This window comes from Haliotis asinina, chromosome 5 (assembly GCF_037392515.1).
Source record: "Haliotis asinina isolate JCU_RB_2024 chromosome 5, JCU_Hal_asi_v2, whole genome shotgun sequence".
Lineage (NCBI taxonomy): Eukaryota > Metazoa > Mollusca > Gastropoda > Lepetellida > Haliotidae > Haliotis > Haliotis asinina.
The window spans coordinates 6,344,929-6,363,252 of record NC_090284.1 but is presented as its reverse complement, the minus strand read 5'-3'; the positions used below and the strand labels follow the sequence as shown (position 1 = coordinate 6,363,252).

At 42.0% G+C, this 18,324-nt stretch overlaps 2 protein-coding genes across 3 annotated transcripts in view; one reads left to right on the top strand and one right to left on the bottom strand.

The window, feature by feature from the left end:
- The window catches only part of LOC137283469 (leukocyte receptor cluster member 8 homolog), a 135,492-nt gene extending 130,329 nt beyond the window's left edge, over positions 1-5,163 (bottom strand). Inside the window, exon 1 of the mRNA XM_067814983.1 lies at positions 5,146-5,163. The gene's annotated coding sequence lies outside the window, so the exon portion shown is untranslated. The remainder of the gene's footprint in view (positions 1-5,145) is intronic.
- LOC137283473 (cAMP-dependent protein kinase regulatory subunit) overlaps positions 1-18,324 on the top strand; it is a 162,281-nt gene that overhangs the window by 109,191 nt on the left and 34,766 nt on the right. For both annotated transcript variants that reach the window (XM_067814989.1, XM_067814988.1), the window contains exons 2-3: positions 4,108-4,272; positions 9,862-9,953. In XM_067814989.1, coding sequence (XP_067671090.1) covers positions 4,108-4,272; positions 9,862-9,953 — 257 coding nt within the window. The remainder of the gene's footprint in view (positions 1-4,107; positions 4,273-9,861; positions 9,954-18,324) is intronic.

Genomic DNA, 18,324 nt, shown 5'->3' with positions numbered 1-18,324 from the left:
GTCACTCTGCTAAGTGTGTCTACTTTTCATTTTACAAAACATTTCATCTTACAGATGGGAATGGGGGTTTGGGCTCCGTCTTTTGACAGGTTTATTAAATATAGAACACGCAACAGAAGCTGAGACAATGAAGTACTTGTTGGGTTACCTGAAACCATTCAGGATTAACCACTGAAAGGGAGAGGTGTATGTAGGTAGTTGGTGAAGAAACAAACAGCTTTTTAACACACGATGGCTGTGTTGGCATGTTTTGTACATCACTGGGGTGAACACTGGAATGGTAGCAGAGTTCAGGTTGCTGCATAGCCTGGCCATAGTCACTTAGCAGCTTTTACAAATTTCTTTTTTCAATGTTTAAAATACAAACTACGTGGTATATACAACTTATGAGTATATTCCAGTATATTACTGAAGTGATGGTGGTTTATTGGAGGTTGTGTTTATGTATTGTAACAATGTTATTGTGAGTGAGGCCTCAGTTTAGTGGAGACTGGCACCCAGTCTTGGTTGTAAACTTCCCTGTTGTGAGTCCAAGGAAGGCTTCATTGAAGCAGCAGCAAGAGTGAGCTGATGGGTGTAAGGGGATTACCCTTTCCAGTTCACAATGAAGGTACTACCTCATAGTTGCAGCTAGGTTAAGACATGCACCAATAGATACCCCTAGGGCTACCCGGAGTTTGCTCATCTTTTCAGCGATGTCTTGATACCAGTTTAAAGTTCAGTGATTTTATTTCAACATGGTTTTTGTTGTTTTTGTTGTAGAATGAGTCCTTTTTTAAACAGTTTTGGTCATGTTAGTGATGATGTTTTGTGGCCTGTTAGTTACTTGAAGCTCATAAATTCTACACCATGAAGATACACAAGAGTTTGCTTAGAAATATTGTCATTTTGTATTAACAACCATCCACAAACTGATATGGTATGTATTGGCAGCAACAGTCTGTTGGTATTTCATCCTGCCATGCGTATGTTTGATTGTATCAATAGATAATATAACATGTACATTCTGGCCAGTATGACTGGAAATGGTGGTTTTGCATGGGTGAATCACTTATTTCACCATGGCAGCTGTTGTCGTCCTGTAATGTTTGTTAGTCAGATTCAACCTGTTGCATGCATATGTTATACATAATGTGTTGTTAAAGGTGAGATTAATAGGGGAATGTATTCTACACAAAGAAATTGAAGGTCATATTTGTGCTTGTTTGAATGAAGTAAAATTGAAGAATCGGGTCTTTCTTATTTCATTTAGTGGCATGCATCTGAGTGGATCACAGTGGTTCACTCTGTTGCTTTCCGAGAAGGAACACTATTAAAATATCTGGAAGTGCAGGCTTCCTGTTAAACAATAGGATAACCATCTCTGTACCAGAAATACACATTTAGTTCATAACATGATGAACCTTCCAGCAGGATTCTAAAACTTTATATTTGATGTTTTCTACCCTTGTGTCCCGAACATTTAAATAAACCTTTTATCCTGCAATCACACTGGCAATGTGGTCAGCATCATGGATTCAGCTGAACTGTTTAGATACTTGAAATATGTGAAGCAGCTATTTGTTATGTATCATAAATGCTTTTACAGATGTTTTTGAGGGGTTAGATGTGATCTTGGAAACCCAACGACTGTTGGTAGTTCTGTGATGTGTAGTGTCTCCTTCATGATGGGCGAAGTGGACATGGAAACACTTACATGACAAACATGTCTCCAGACTTTTGATAGTCTTGTATTACATGCTGCCTCTTTCTGTGGCATTTCAAGATGGAAATCAGTTCAAGTACTGGGATAAACTATCAATGTGGAATGGAGACGCTGCTCAGCAGTCCAGTGATCATCTCCAGCCTCCTGTAGCGTCCTGAGTTAAACTGAAGTGTTAATAGTTCTTTGTATGACACTTCAAACATGCCATTAGTGCTCTCTGTGAAATAGCAACGTTATTTGTGTACAATCTGAATAATCAGAAACTGTACATGTAAATACATTGTTTGATCTTGTCACAAGAAAGGGTGATTTTGTAACTTCTTGAATGAAGCTTGTTGGAAATGCCGTAATCAGCATTCAGAATGAAGACTGGAAATCTGATTGCCTTGCATAAATAACTACTCTAGCTGCGAGTTTAATGCATTTAGGAATCAGTGTTGTTAACATTAGCTACACACTGCAGGAAGAGTCGGTCACGGAGCACATGTTACATGCTATAGTAGCTCATACTGTTCACTTCACAACGAATCCAGCTTATTGATGCCACACCAAGGTCAATTTTGTCTGTTTGGACAGCTTGTGATGGATTGATTTGCCTGAAGCTGCAGTGTTGTCGAGTGCTTTAAGGTTGTCGGAGTTACTTCCCTTGAATCGTGTGAACGTGGTTTGCTTTGATTATATATACCAGTATGACATAAGCGATTGGTCAAAGCACAATCCTGAAAATAATAATGCAATATGTATTAGTTTATATAAATTAAAAACAAAATGAAATAGGCTGACTGTTCCTGCCCAGTCACCAGATTGTCAACATTGATCGTTGCTGGTTGGGGGTCGTTGAAGCAGGAATGAACTTAGGGTCATTAACAAGAAGGGCGTACTATTCTGTCACAAGTTCCTCCATGGAAGATCCTTTCTCTCTCCCTTTAGGGAGAATAGACAGTTCATATGCTGTAACACCCTTGGCATGGGCGAAAAAAACACAGAAATTAGTTACATTTGAGTAATAAACATTCATAGAAGAATTGTTATTCCTTATTCCATTTGTATGGATGTAGATCAAGTACTGACAGTAGAATAGATATTAGTTCCTTATTGAAGGCTGATGCAAGGGGCATTTTAGCATGCAGTTGACTTTTGTTCCCAATGCTGATACAAGTATAGGGCCTTAATTCAAAGTTCAGTAAAACTTGAATGTTTACCAATGCTATCAAACTGGATTTGATAAATAGATAAGCTTAACTGAACTTAGTGATATGAACCTTGATGTCTGACCTGACCAGTCAGAGTAAAGGAGACCCAGCAGTAGTTGTGTCCGTCCTCCCCATCAGATGACAATACCCCAGGTGGTACACAATCCCTCAGGAAGTAGACAATGCCCACTGTCCAGGGCTACCTGTTACACAGATGTACCTATCAGGTAGGCTGACATATCAGCCGTTGATCACCGGTCAGAACGGGGTCACCTGTCATTGTAATGTAATCAGCATTAGTCAGGTATCCATCCTCACACACATCCATCACCGTGTAATCAGCGGCTGCTGACCTACCTGTCAGGTACAAGCATGAGGAACAGACTCACATGGTAAGATGGGTGTCGACTAAGGAAAATGAACCTGGAGCTGAAGGGCCTGCAGGGCTGGCTGGGCATTGTACTTCGTAGATAAACATGCTGTCCACTGAAGGGTTGGTGAGATGGGTTAGTTATGCAAAGGAATGTGATTGTTGTGAATATGTATGTCACATGGGAATAGAATATCTTCTGTGTCTTCCGTGACAAAGAGGATAATTTTTGTGGGGATATGATGGCTGCAAGTATTTTTATATTCAACTGTGCTGAATTTATGCAGTATTGAAGATTTCCTGTCGCTCTGTAGTGGCCTCAGCCATTTGTTAGGGAGTATTCATCAGTCTAAATCTCAACACTGAAAGACGATTAATGGATGGGCTGACATATTCTGTAACTCCTGGTCAAGTTCATGTTGCAGTTCTTGGTAATCACTAGTTGACATCAAAATGCTCTATCTTGTGTGACTGCATAATAGAAAATTTTCCTTTGTTTTTCCTCATCTAAACCCCTTTGCATCTAAACCCTTGGTCCTTAACAATGATGCAGAGACATTACGTTGAATTGTGACCACATTGCACAGCTTTAGCTGGGACATGTTGAGAATATCATCAGTATGAGAAGATGAATACTGATCCTAACACACTGGATAGCTTGCACTGGACCTTGTCTCCTCCCTACACAGTATTTTTCTGTTCAATACACCCACTCTGTTCCTTCTGTGATATTGCTCACTTGCTCATCCCTTCACAAGGATTAGTTATAACTGTTGTTTTAGTTCAACATGTGAACATGTTCTGAACATGTATATCTAAATGTTGCCATCATGTTCCAGGAACAGGTGAAGGAGAAGCAGAAGTCGGCCACGCCCCCGAGTGATGAGAAAGATGATGATATGTCAAGCACACCCCCACATCCCGCCATGACGAAGCGGGCAAGGCGTGGCGCCGTCAGCGCTGAGGTCTACAAAGAAGAAGACGCTGCTCAGTATGTCAAAAAGGTGAGCCTGTGATAGTTGAACTTCAAGGGATACAGTTAAAACAGTGCTTCGCAAGAATAGCGACAACATATGACAACACTCACCAAAAGTCTGAAATTCTACTAACTCTCTTGCCTCAGTTTTCAAGATCAAGATGAAAGTTCAAGTGTCTTAATCATTACCCTTCTTTTTTAAACCTGCAAGATTTGGGGTTTCTGTAGATTCAAATACTACAGGTATGTACTCTTGGAACAAATTTTCAAAACCAGAACCTCACTACTTGATTTGTTGAGATACAGAAATTTGTGGAAGATGAGTTTGGATATGCAGGGTTTATATAAATTTGAATGGTTCTAGTGTTTTTGTGCCTAGTAATGGATTTCTAAAATAGAATAAAAGAACCCTTTAAGGGTCTTAAGTTTATTTAAAGACTTAATAGCATTGTTTAGACCCCCACCCAACTCACCACTATAGTGGGAAAACTTTTTTAACAATGGACCCACGTAACACATGTCATGTAAAGAAAAGTAAAGATGGTAAACTGGTTTTCATCTAAGAAATTTGTATGTAGCCAGATGAGTTACATATACCATTCAAAATAAGTTAAGGTCCCCCTGATGTATCACTATAGCTGATATGTCATGCTACTTACTTCCTCTGAGTAGAATGCTAGCAAAACTCCAACAGTAACATCCTGTGGTGAAAAAACATTTACAGTTGTCACTACGGTACGTGTGACAAGTGAGGTAACTAGTCTCGTACACTGGACAGTTTGGCAGAGTTGTATATCAAATATCTTTTCTAATGGGTCCTCATCATCATGCTAATCTAGGGGAGTAGCCTAGTGGTCACAGCGTTTGCTTGTCAAGCTGAAGACTTAACTAATTGTATCACTGTACTGAAATATGCTTCAAAGTATAAGGTAATAGTGATAAATTTATGGATAACAGCTTCTTTTATTTTGTTCATAGTGGGGAATGGTAGGGGTTAGACTACTTGTTAAAGTATTCGTTCGTCAAACCGAAGACCCAGGTTTGAATCCCACATGTGTACAATGAGTGAAGCCCATTGTGATATTGCTGGAATATTGTAAAAATCACTCCCTCACTCAAGCTAATCTTAGCAACATCAAGATGCTATAATACTGACTGAAGCAACATAAAATCATCCTCTCTTGCCTTTGTACATCTGAGATCTGCATTATCTCATGACATAAAAGACTGACACTGATGTGAAGTGCACCGAACACTGTAACTCAAATCCCAAGATGGTTGTTGTTGACATTGTTCCTGTTGTTGTGAAGCCTGGTGCAATGCATTGTGGGAGTTAACAAAGGACTGATCAGCTTCACCGCAGCTATGGGCTGCCATTTTAAACTGTGTCATAGTATCACAGTGATCTGGCACCGTACAACCAGTGTCGGCCTATACTTGATTCTGCCCCAAATCTTCATGGGTCCAACAGACACGAGCACACAGTTGCATGCACATGTGACACTGCGTAGCAGCAGTTATCATGAATGCATAGTGCAACCCACCTTTACCCTGCCTCAGAATTAACCTTGTGGTGATGTCACTGAATGCTGTAGACAGCACTGTCAAACACAACCTACTTCCCACAATACCCATTTTCTCATAGGTTACTGAAATTCAGCCCGTGTCAGCCTATTGTGTGTTGGGCCACCGCAGTGGAGCATCAATGTTGTACAACTGCAAGGTCTACCAGGACGTATTCCCATAAGTCCTGTGTAATGTTGACATTACTGGTAATCAGTACAACATGCTTTAGGTATGGCTACCCTCACATGCTATCATAGTACTGCATGACATATCGGCGCTATGACCATGTCCAGACAAGGAAACTGTGTGACAACAAAGTTTGAGTTACCATTGAAGAATTATCAAGTTTTCTTTCTTTTTCAAGTCACAAGTATGAACAGTGCAACCAAGTCTTAATATTTTTTTGTACAAGATTTTAGAAATGTTTTTGAGTGACTTAAGTAAGCAGCTTTAGCTACTAGCCAGCTGGTACACATGATCCTGTTTGAGTATAAAGTTACAGTTCTTATTGGCAATGCTTAAGGACAGAGATGTTTTGTGTCTATTATAAGGAGGCTAAGGGCTGTTGATGTTAAACTGGTACATTATAAGTTGTTCACTGATCACAAGGGGGCCATGGGCTCATGTACCCTCGAGGTTACATGAGCCCATGGCCCCTGAGGGACCAGTGAACAACGTATTTATCTTACCAAACACCTATAATTTTAATTTTGAACTGTCTGAAGCACTTCTGTTGAATGCGAGGCGAATTGCCATTTTGCAGACAACACAAGGTAAACACATTTAGAGTTATCTCCCTTCCATCGATTTTCAACCGCAAAACATCAATAATTTCCGTGCACCAGAAGAGTTCGGAATTCCCAGTGGTGTACATTGAAAATAATACATTGCCTGTAAGTGGGGTACATCAAAAATAGTAGAATAGCGCTTTACCAATCAGAAAGCGACATCCATGTGCAAGGTAAGATAATTGAAAATAGGAGAAGTGTTATTTCCAGACGTTTAGCAAGTTTGTACAAGGCTGATGTACATGTTCCTCTTTAACACCTTCACCAGGTGCTGTTCAGAGTCCTAGATCCCACTCCACTAAATGTGTATTGTACTACTTTGTAAACCTAATCCCCTTCTGGATAAGAACTCTGTACTTCTGGTTTGATGATTTCAGAGTTTGAGCAACCAGATATTTTCAATATATTATATACAGCCCTGTTAACCCATGAAAGTAACACTTACATCTTTACTGAATTAGTATAGTTGTGTATTAATATTGTCTAATGTTTGATTGGTTGTAAAGATGAAGGTATTAATGTTCTCAATCTGTACTCAATGGGTTTAGGAGGACTGGAACAGAAACTTGTGACCTTGCAGTCATTTTACTGGAGCTTCTATCCTCTCTCTCAGATTGTAATGTGGAAATTCACAAGAAGTAAGTTTAAGCAGGAGATATGACAAATATCACGATAACTGCATTGTTAGACTTCCTATAACCCAGATGTTCAAAGACTTATGCTATTATGGATTGTTGTTTTTTTATATTTACAGTGGAAATGCTGTAAATGAAATTGAATGTGAGAGGTGCAAGAATCCTTTCTTGTTCTGTCAGTGAAACATGTTAATACTTACTCTCAATAATGTTTTCAGAAGATTGTTCTTATCTGCTGTGTGATAAGCTGAGCTTATAATGCCTGACAGAACTTTGCTTCACCTGGCTTTGGACTGGAAGCTGAAATATAAGTCTTCTCTTTGTAGACTGTCAGTCTATGCAGTCCTCTCTTAGATGCCCTTTAAGTGTTACAATGCGCGTAATGGTATTTAAAGAACTCATGTAATCAAACTCTCAGACAACATTCCTCCATGCACCATCCTATGCAGTTTCATGAGTGCCAGATATTGGGAAGCGGATGTCCATTTCTTATGAAATTTGGTAATCGTCCTCAAAACACACCTTGAGGGGGTTCTAGGGGTGAAGAGAACCCCATTGCTGTTAGTGAGTTAGTGAGTTTAGATTTATGCTGGACTCAACAAAATTCCAGCTATGTGCCAACTCTGTGCAAATAATTGAGTCTGGACCAGACAGTCCAGTGCTCAACAGCATGTGCCCCATGTCCCATCAGTGTACAATTTTACTCATGCTATCAACAACCAATGTGTCCGTCAGTAATTCTTCTGTTGGCAGAATGTCGCACTTCCTTTGAGAAACTCACTCTAAAAATGACTTAAAGAGACATTTTGTAATAGGTGAGATCAGTGATATGTGCTTAGAGCAGGTACCTTGAGGATGGATATAGCGTATTCGGAATACTCATTATTGTAATTTCTAAGTAGTGATGTTCACATGATGAACTGTAATCTAAATAATGCCATTACTTTGTAAGTATCCGTAATCAGTATGTTAATATAAATTATTAATTTTTGGAAAATAGAACTTAGCAGTATAGCACTTAACATATTTATGTATTCATTAAATCTTTTGATGATAACATGACAACAAATTCATAAACTATCTGCAGTCAGTCATAATGTTTTTTGACCTGTGAAGGTCCCGGGGTAGAATAGGCCTTCAGCAACCCATGCTTGCCATAAAAGGTGACTATGCTTGTCGTAAGAGGCGACTAACGGGATCGGGTGGTCAGACTAGCTGACTTGGTTGACACATGTCATCGGTTCCCAATTGCGCAGATCGATGCTCATGTTGTTGATCACTGGATTGTCTGGTCCAGACTGAATTATTTACAGGCCGTCGCCATATAGCTGGAATATTGCTGAGTGCGACGTAAAACTAAACTCACTCACTCACTCACTCATAATGTTCTTTTATGAAATAAAAGTCTTATAATTAAAGATTAAATCCTTGATATACCAAATTTGTAAAATGTGCATACAAAATGATGGAGCAACACCATTGTGACCAGTGATCCAGGATCCACTGAAAATATATTCTGTTGACAGAGCCTTGTGTCTATTCATTAAGATAACATCTTTTTCGAACTCTACAGAAAATGTTTTTCAGTGAACAGATTAAGAATAACAAGTAGCTGAATGCTTATTTCTTAATGAATTGGTATTCCATGACTGTGGGGTTAATGCAGATATGTTCTTTACTGATATAAATTACATATATCAACATTTAAAAAAACATTTTATAGCGATTGAATTAAGACAGTTCATTTAACAGGGTACTCTGTGTTAGCAGTTAAATTTCTTATATTATGAGGTTGATTGGGAATAATAATAATTTGAATTGCCCAATTAATAACTGAAATTAAGTATTAGACAACCATAATTCCTTTAAAATTTGTGCAATGTCCAATATTCTTTGCTCATTGGATGTGAAGCTTATTGAACATGTTGGATTTAATGATAATTAAGCTGTTGACTAGCTGATCATAGGTAGTGATTCATTACAGATCACCTGTCTGGACTGTCCTGCTTTAGTTTGTTAATGTGTCCTTCTGTTGATGATGTCCCTGTCACCAGCGGTTTCCTTACCGCATTGATTTTTGTTTGTCCAATATGAACTGTCAACCATCTGAGAAAATCTCTACCTCGCTTTCATTCTCTGCCCAGCAACACTGCCTCATGTCCAAGATGGTGCCTCTATATATTCATGAGGTATGGGGGTATATAAGGCATTTATACCCCACTTGGTCTCTAACAAGCTGTAACTCTCTGATAGCGCCTACAGATCCTCGGGCATTTTCCTGTCATCAAGACATAATTTGTGCCAGCTTCCAGTATTGCTATGGAGAGAGAGGTTTGTTGCTCTTATTTTAGCATATGTGTAGATTCCAGTTTGTGAAAATTGTTTTCAGAGATGTCTTATTTTGTTTTCAAGGAAATTTAAATAGTGTACATAATATTGCTTCAAACTTGTTTGCAGTTATTTTTGAAATCTTCAAGGAAAGTTACATCATGGTGCAACTGAAGTTGGTATAGAGTTTTGGCAAGTTACATGGGGGTTCTGTGCGGTGGTGCCAGCTGAAGACGATTCCTGTGGTTTTTGAAACTTTGTGTTTGTCTTTTCTTTAGATTGTCTATCTCTTTCTTTCAGGTTGTACCCAAAGACTACAAAACAATGGCGGCTCTGTCAAAAGCCATCTCAAAAAACGTCCTGTTCTGTCATTTGGATGATAATGAACGAAGGTGAGCCAAAGTTTTTAATTTGCTTACACTGAGATTTGAGGTTTTCATTATTCCTGTGACTTGTATTGATCATCCAGTGCGTGTAATATAATTTCAAAGCAATGAGTTGCATGTTTAAGATATTTTCATATAGTTCTCATAATTAACTTTGTGAATGAATTCTCATCAAGTACCTTTCAGTAAATGATGTGGAATTGATTTGAGATATTTTTTGTTGAAAACTTGTATCCACAAGCAAAAGAAAGCTAAATAGAAAGTTGATTTAACATTTTATGGAATTGTGACATACATTTGGTCATGAAATCTTCCCTCAGAAGATCTGCATTCATTGTTCTTAAGAGATGAGAAGTGGGGCATGGTCTCAGGGTTGATAGTGCCATTATATCCCAGTTGTGTACTATCAGTAGTTATTGTGTACACTACTGCAGTCAGTTTGAGGATCACGTTATCTACTATTTGTAAGAAATAATCAGTTTGGTGTCAACCATTAACAGGTGTATGAAATCTACACATGGTGTGATGATATTCTACAAGACATACTGTCTTAAATGTACCATATTTGACCGCATTAAGGAGTGTTTTGTTTTGTATATATGGTTATGTTATATTATGTTAAAACAGCAGACAAATTTCACTTGTAGTCGAAAACACAAACATATCAAACTTATCACAGTTAAGTAAGCACATAACAGTTTATTATAAATGTTTCTGTCGGAAAAAGATGAAAATGGTAACAATTCTAAAGACAGATGTGATGCTGCTGACTGCAGAGCATTGGTGCAGTATTCAAAGGCTTCACAGAAATACAGTAATACGTAAACCAACCCTAGATATAATATATGAAAGCAAATAGTAAACATTTTGAGAGGCCCAGCTGCCAAAAGTTATCACAAAAGTCATGAAGGTAACATGAAGTATCTGCTATAGCAAACTGGAAGAAAACACAGTAAAAACTAAATATCTTGTCAAAATCAGATCACCATCTGTTGTGATGCAAACAGCAAAGACATTTTTCCCCCTTTCCACTAACTTAGTATCCCTGAGAGTCACCTGCCATCAGCAGTCAGTACTCGCACACCGTGCGACTTGTAACGTAGTGTCTCTGAGAGTCAAATACCATCAGCAGTCAGTACTCTCACACAGTGCGTCTTGTAACGTAGTGTCCCTGAGAGTCAAATACCATCAGCAGTCAGTACTCGCACACTGTGTGTCTTGTAATGTAGTGTCCCTGAGAGTCAAATACCATCAGCAGTCAGTACTCTCACACAGTGTGTCTTGTAACTTAGTGTCCCTGAGAGTCAAATACCATCAGCAGTCAGTACTCGCACACAGTGCGTCTTGTAACGTAGTGTCCCTGAGAGTCAAATACCATCAGCAGTCAGTACTCGCACACAGTGCGTCTTGTAACGTAGTGTCCCTGAGAGTCAAATACCATCAGCAGTCAGTACTCGCACACAGTGTGACTTGTAACGTAGTGTCTCTGAGAGTCAACTACCATCAGCAGTCAGTACTCGCACACAGTGTGTCTTGTAACGTAGTGTCCCTGAGAGTCAACTGGCACACAGTGTGTCTTGTAACTTAGTGTCCCTGAGAGTCAAATACCATCAGCAGTCAGTACTCGCACACTGTGTGTCTTGTAACGTAGTGTCTCTGAGAGTCAAATACCATCAGCAGTCAGTACTCGCACACAGTGCGTCTTGTAACGTAGTGTCCCTGAGAGTCAAATACCATCAGCAGTCAGTACTCTCACACAGTGTGTCTTGTAACTTAGTGTCCCTGAGAGTCAAATACCATCAGCAGTCAGTACTCGCACACTGTGTGTCTTGTAACTTAGTGTCCCTGAGAGTCAAATACCATCAGCAGTCAGTACTCGCACACTGTGTGTCTTGTAACGTAGTGTCCCTGAGAGTCAAATACCATCAGCAGTCAGTACTCTCACACAGTGTGTCTTGTAACGTAGTGTCCCTGAGAGTCAAATACCATCAGCAGTCAGTACTCTCACACAGTGTGTCTTGTAACTTAGTGTCCCTGAGAGTCAAATACCATCAGCAGTCAGTACTCGCACACAGTGTGTCTTGTAACGTAGTGTCCCTGAGAGTCAACTGGCACACAGTGCGTCTTGTAATGTAGTGTCTCTGAGAGTCAACTACCATCAGCAGTCAGTACTCGCACACAGTGTGTCTTGTAACGTAGTGTCTCTGAGAGTCAACTGGCACACAGTGCGTCTTGTAATGTAGTGTCCCTGAGAGTCAACTACCATCAGCAGTCAGTACTCTCACACAGTGTGTCTTGTAACGTAGTGTCCCTGAGAGTCAACTGGCACACAGTGCGTCTTGTAACTTAGTGTCTCTGAGAGTCAACTACCATCAGCAGTCAGTACTCTCACACAGTGTGTCTTGTAACTTAGTGTCCCTGAGAGTCAACTGGCACACAGTGCGTCTTGTAACTTAGTGTCTCTGAGAGTCAACTACCATCAGCAGTCAGTACTCTCACACTGTGTAACTTGTAACTTAGTGTCCCTGAGAGTCAACTGGCACACAGTGCGTCTTGTAACTTAGTGTCTCTGAGAGTCAACTACCATCAGCAGTCAGTACTCGCACACAGTGTGTCTTGTAACGTAGTGTCTCTGAGAGTCAACTGGCACACAGTGTGTCTTGTAACGTAGTGTCTCTGAGAGTCAACTGGCACACAGTGTGTCTTGTAACGTAGTGTCTCTGAGAGTCAACTGGCACACTGTGTGACTTGTAACGTAGTGTCTCTGAGAGTCAACTACCATCAGCAGTCAGTACTCTCACACAGTGTGTCTTGTAACGTAGTGTCCCTGAGAGTCAACTGGCACACAGTGCGTCTTGTAACTTAGTGTCCCTGAGAGTCAACTACCATCAGCAGTCAGTACTCTCACACAGTGTAACTTGTAACTTAGTGTCCCTGAGAGTCAACTGGCACACAGTGCGTCTTGTAACTTAGTGTCCCTGAGAGTCAACTACCATCAGCAGTCAGTACTCTCACACTGTGTAACTTGTAACTTAGTGTCCCTGAGAGTCAACTGGCACACAGTGCGTCTTGTAACTTAGTGTCTCTGAGAGTCAAATACCATCAGCAGTCAGTACTCTCACACAGTGTAACTTGTAACTTAGTGTCCCTGAGAGTCAACTGGCACACAGTGCGTCTTGTAACTTAGTGTCCCTGAGAGTCAACTACCATCAGCAGTCAGTACTCTCACACTGTGTAACTTGTAACTTAGTGTCCCTGAGAGTCAACTGGCACACAGTGCGTCTTGTAACTTAGTGTCTCTGAGAGTCAACTACCATCAGCAGTCAGTACTCTCACACAGTGTAACTTGTAACTTAGTGTCCCTGAGAGTCAACTGGCACACAGTGCGTCTTGTAACTTAGTGTCTCTGAGAGTCAAATACCATCAGCAGTCAGTACTCTCACACAGTGTGTCTTGTAACGTAGTGTCCCTGAGAGTCAACTGGCACACAGTGTGTCTTGTAACGTAGTGTCTCTGAGAGTCAACTACCATCAGCAGTCAGTACTCTCACACAGTGTGTCTTGTAACGTAGTGTCCCTGAGAGTCAACTGGCACACAGTGCGTCTTGTAACTTAGTGTCTCTGAGAGTCAACTACCATCAGCAGTCAGTACTCGCACACAGTGTGTCTTGTAACGTAGTGTCCCTGAGAGTCAAATACCATCAGCAGTCAGTACTCTCACACAGTGTGTCTTGTAACGTAGTGTCCCTGAGAGTCAACTGGCACACAGTGCGACTTGTAACGTAGTGTCTCTGAGAGTCAACTACCATCAGCAGTCAGTACTCTCACACAGTGTGTCTTGTAACTTAGTGTCCCTGAGAGTCAACTGGCACACAGTGTGTCTTGTAACTTAGTGTCCCTGAGAGTCAAATACCATCAGCAGTCAGTACTCGCACACTGTGTGTCTTGTAACTTAGTGTCCCTGAGAGTCAACTGGCACACAGTGCGTCTTGTAACTTAGTGTCCCTGAGAGTCAAATACCATCAGCAGTCAGTACTCTCACACAGTGTGTCTTGTAACTTAGTGTCCCTGAGAGTCAACTGGCACACAGTGTGTCTTGTAACTTAGTGTCCCTGAGAGTCAAATACCATCAGCAGTCAGTACTCGCACACTGTGTGTCTTGTAACTTAGTGTCCCTGAGAGTCAACTGGCACACAGTGCGTCTTGTAACTTAGTGTCCCTGAGAGTCAACTACCATCAGCAGTCAGTACTCGCACACAGTGTGTCTTGTAACGTAGTGTCCCTGAGAGTCAACTGGCACACAGTGCGTCTTGTAATGTAGTGTCTCTGAGAGTCAAATACCATCAGCAGTCAGTACTCGCACACTGTGTGTCTTGTAACTTAGTGTCCCTGAGAGTCAACTGGCACACAGTGCGTCTTGTAATGTAGTGTCCCTGAGAGTCAAATACCATCAGCAGTCAGTACTCGCACACTGTGTGTCTTGTAACTTAGTGTCCCTGAGAGTCAACTGGCACACAGTGCGTCTTGTAACTTAGTGTCCCTGAGAGTCAAATACCATCAGCAGTCAGTACTCGCACACTGTGTGTCTTGTAACTTAGTGTCCCTGAGAGTCAACTGGCACACAGTGCGTCTTGTAACTTAGTGTCCCTGAGAGTCAAATACCATCAGCAGTCAGTACTCTCACACAGTGTGTCTTGTAATGTAGTGTCCCTGAGAGTCAAATACCATCAGCAGTCAGTACTCGCACACTGTGTGTCTTGTAACTTAGTGTCCCTGAGAGTCAAATACCATCAGCAGTCAGTACTCTCACACAGTGTGTCTTGTAACGTAGTGTCCCTGAGAGTCAACTGGCACACAGTGCGTCTTGTAATGTAGTGTCTCTGAGAGTCAACTACCATCAGCAGTCAGTACTCTCACACAGTGTGACTTGTAACGTAGTGTCTCTGAGAGTCAACTGGCACACAGTGCGTCTTGTAACTTAGTGTCCCTGAGAGTCAAATACCATCAGCAGTCAGTACTCTCACACAGTGTGTCTTGTAACTTAGTGTCCCTGAGAGTCAACTGGCACACAGTGCGTCTTGTAACTTAGTGTCCCTGAGAGTCAAATACCATCAGCAGTCAGTACTCGCACACAGTGCGTCTTGTAACTTAGTGTCCCTGAGAGTCAACTGGCACACAGTGCGTCTTGTAATGTAGTGTCTCTGAGAGTCAACTACCATCAGCAGTCAGTACTCGCACACAGTGTGTCTTGTAACGTAGTGTCCCTGAGAGTCAACTGGCACACAGTGCGTCTTGTAACGTAGTGTCTCTGAGAGTCAACTACCATCAGCAGTCAGTACTCGCACACAGTGTGTCTTGTAATGTAGTGTCCCTGAGAGTCAAATACCATCAGCAGTCAGTACTCTCACACAGTGTGACTTGTAACGTAGTGTCTCTGAGAGTCAACTACCATCAGCAGTCAGTACTCTCACACAGTGTGTCTTGTAACGTAGTGTCCCTGAGAGTCAACTGGCACACAGTGTGTCTTGTAACTTAGTGTCCCTGAGAGTCAACTACCATCAGCAGTCAGTACTCGCACACAGTGTGTCTTGTAACGTAGTGTCCCTGAGAGTCAACTACCATCAGCAGTCAGTACTCTCACACAGTGTGACTTGTAACGTAGTGTCTCTGAGAGTCAAATACCATCAGCAGTCAGTACTCTCACACAGTGTGACTTGTAACGTAGTGTCCCTGAGAGTCAACTACCATCAGCAGTCAGTACTCTCACACAGTGTAACTTGTAACGTAGTGTCCCTGAGAGTCAACTGGCACACAGTGCGTCTTGTAACTTAGTGTCCCTGAGAGTCAAATACCATCAGCAGTCAGTACTCTCACACAGTGCGTCTTGTAACTTAGTGTCTCTGAGAGTCAACTACCATCAGCAGTCAGTACTCTCACACAGTGCGTCTTGTAACTTAGTGTCCCTGAGAGTCAACTGGCACACAGTGTGTCTTGTAACTTAGTGTCCCTGAGAGTCAACTACCATCAGCAGTCAGTACTCGCACACAGTGCGTCTTGTAACTTAGTGTCCCTGAGAGTCAACTGGCACACAGTGCGTCTTGTAATGTAGTGTCTCTGAGAGTCAACTACCATCAGCAGTCAGTACTCGCACACTGTGTGACTTGTAACGTAGTGTCTCTGAGAGTCAACTGGCACTAAGTGCGTCTTGTAACTTAGTGTCCCTGAGAGTCAAATACCATCAGCAGTCAGTACTCTCACACAGTGTGTCTTGTAACTTAGTGTCCCTGAGAGTCAACTGGCACACAGTGCGTCTTGTAACTTAGTGTCCCTGAGAGTCAACTACCATCAGCAGTCAGTACTCGCACACAGTGTGTCTTGTAACTTAGTGTCCCTGAGAGTCAACTGGCACACAGTGCGTCTTGTAATGTAGTGTCTCTGAGAGTCAAATACCATCAGCAGTCAGTACTCGCACACTGTGTGTCTTGTAACTTAGTGTCTCTGAGAGTCAAATACCATCAGCAGTCAGTACTCGCACACTGTGTGTCTTGTAACTTAGTGTCTCTGAGAGTCAAATACCATCAGCAGTCAGTACTCTCACACAGTGTGTCTTGTAACTTAGTGTCCCTGAGAGTCAACTGGCACACAGTGCGTCTTGTAACTTAGTGTCCCTGAGAGTCAAATACCATCAGCAGTCAGTACTCGCACACAGTGCGTCTTGTAACTTAGTGTCCCTGAGAGTCAACTGGCACACAGTGCGTCTTGTAATGTAGTGTCTCTGAGAGTCAAATACCATCAGCAGTCAGTACTCGCACACTGTGTGTCTTGTAACTTAGTGTCTCTGAGAGTCAAATACCATCAGCAGTCAGTACTCTCACACAGTGTGTCTTGTAACGTAGTGTCCCTGAGAGTCAAATACCATCAGCAGTCAGTACTCGCACACAGTGCGTCTTGTAACTTAGTGTCCCTGAGAGTCAACTGGCACACAGTGCGTCTTGTAATGTAGTGTCTCTGAGAGTCAACTACCATCAGCAGTCAGTACTCGCACACAGTGCGTCTTGTAACGTAGTGTCTCTGAGAGTCAACTGGCACACAGTGCGTCTTGTAATGTAGTGTCTCTGAGAGTCAACTACCATCAGCAGTCAGTACTCGCACACAGTGCGTCTTGTAACGTAGTGTCTCTGAGAGTCAACTGGCACACAGTGCGTCTTGTAACGTAGTGTCCCTGAGAGTCAACTGGCACACAGTGCGACTTGTAACGTAGTGTCTCTGAGAGTCAACTACCATCAGCAGTCAGTACTCGCACACAGTGTGTCTTGTAACGTAGTGTCCCTGAGAGTCAACTGGCACACAGTGCGTCTTGTAACGTAGTGTCTCTGAGAGTCAAATACCATCAGCAGTCAGTACTCTCACACAGTGCGTCTTGTAACGTAGTGTCTCTGAGAGTCAACTACCATCAGCAGTCAGTACTCTCACACAGTGCGTCTTGTAACTTAGTGTCCCTGAGAGTCAAATACCATCAGCAGTCAGTACTCTCACACAGTGCGTCTTGTAACTTAGTGTCCCTGAGAGTCAAATACCATCAGCAGTCAGTACTCTCACACAGTGTGTCTTGTAACGTAGTGTCCCTGAGAGTCAACTGGCACACAGTGCGTCTTGTAACGTAGTGTCTCTGAGAGTCAACTACCATCAGCAGTCAGTACTCTCACACAGTGCGTCTTGTAACTTAGTGTCCCTGAGAGTCAAATACCATCAGCAGTCAGTACTCTCACACAGTGTGTCTTGTAACGTAGTGTCCCTGAGAGTCAACTGGCACACAGTGCGTCTTGTAACTTAGTGTCTCTGAGAGTCAACTACCATCAGCAGTCAGTACTCTCACACAGTGTGTCTTGTAACGTAGTGTCCCTGAGAGTCAACTGGCACACAGTGCGTCTTGTAACGTAGTGTCTCTGAGAGTCAACTACCATCAGCAGTCAGTACTCTCACACAGTGTGTCTTGTAACGTAGTGTCCCTGAGAGTCAACTGGCACACAGTGCGTCTTGTAACTTAGTGTCTCTGAGAGTCAACTACCATCAGCAGTCAGTACTCGCACACAGTGCGTCTTGTAACGTAGTGTCCCTGAGAGTCAACTACCATCAGCAGTCAGTACTCTCACACAGTGCGTCTTGTAACGTAGTGTCCCTGAGAGTCAACTGGCACACAGTGCGTCTTGTAACTTAGTGTCTCTGAGAGTCAACTACCATCAGCAGTCAGTACTCGCACACAGTGCGTCTTGTAACGTAGTGTCTCTGAGAGTCAACTGGCACACAGTGCGTCTTGTAACTTAGTGTCTCTGAGAGTCAACTACCATCAGCAGTCAGTACTCTCACACAGTGCGTCT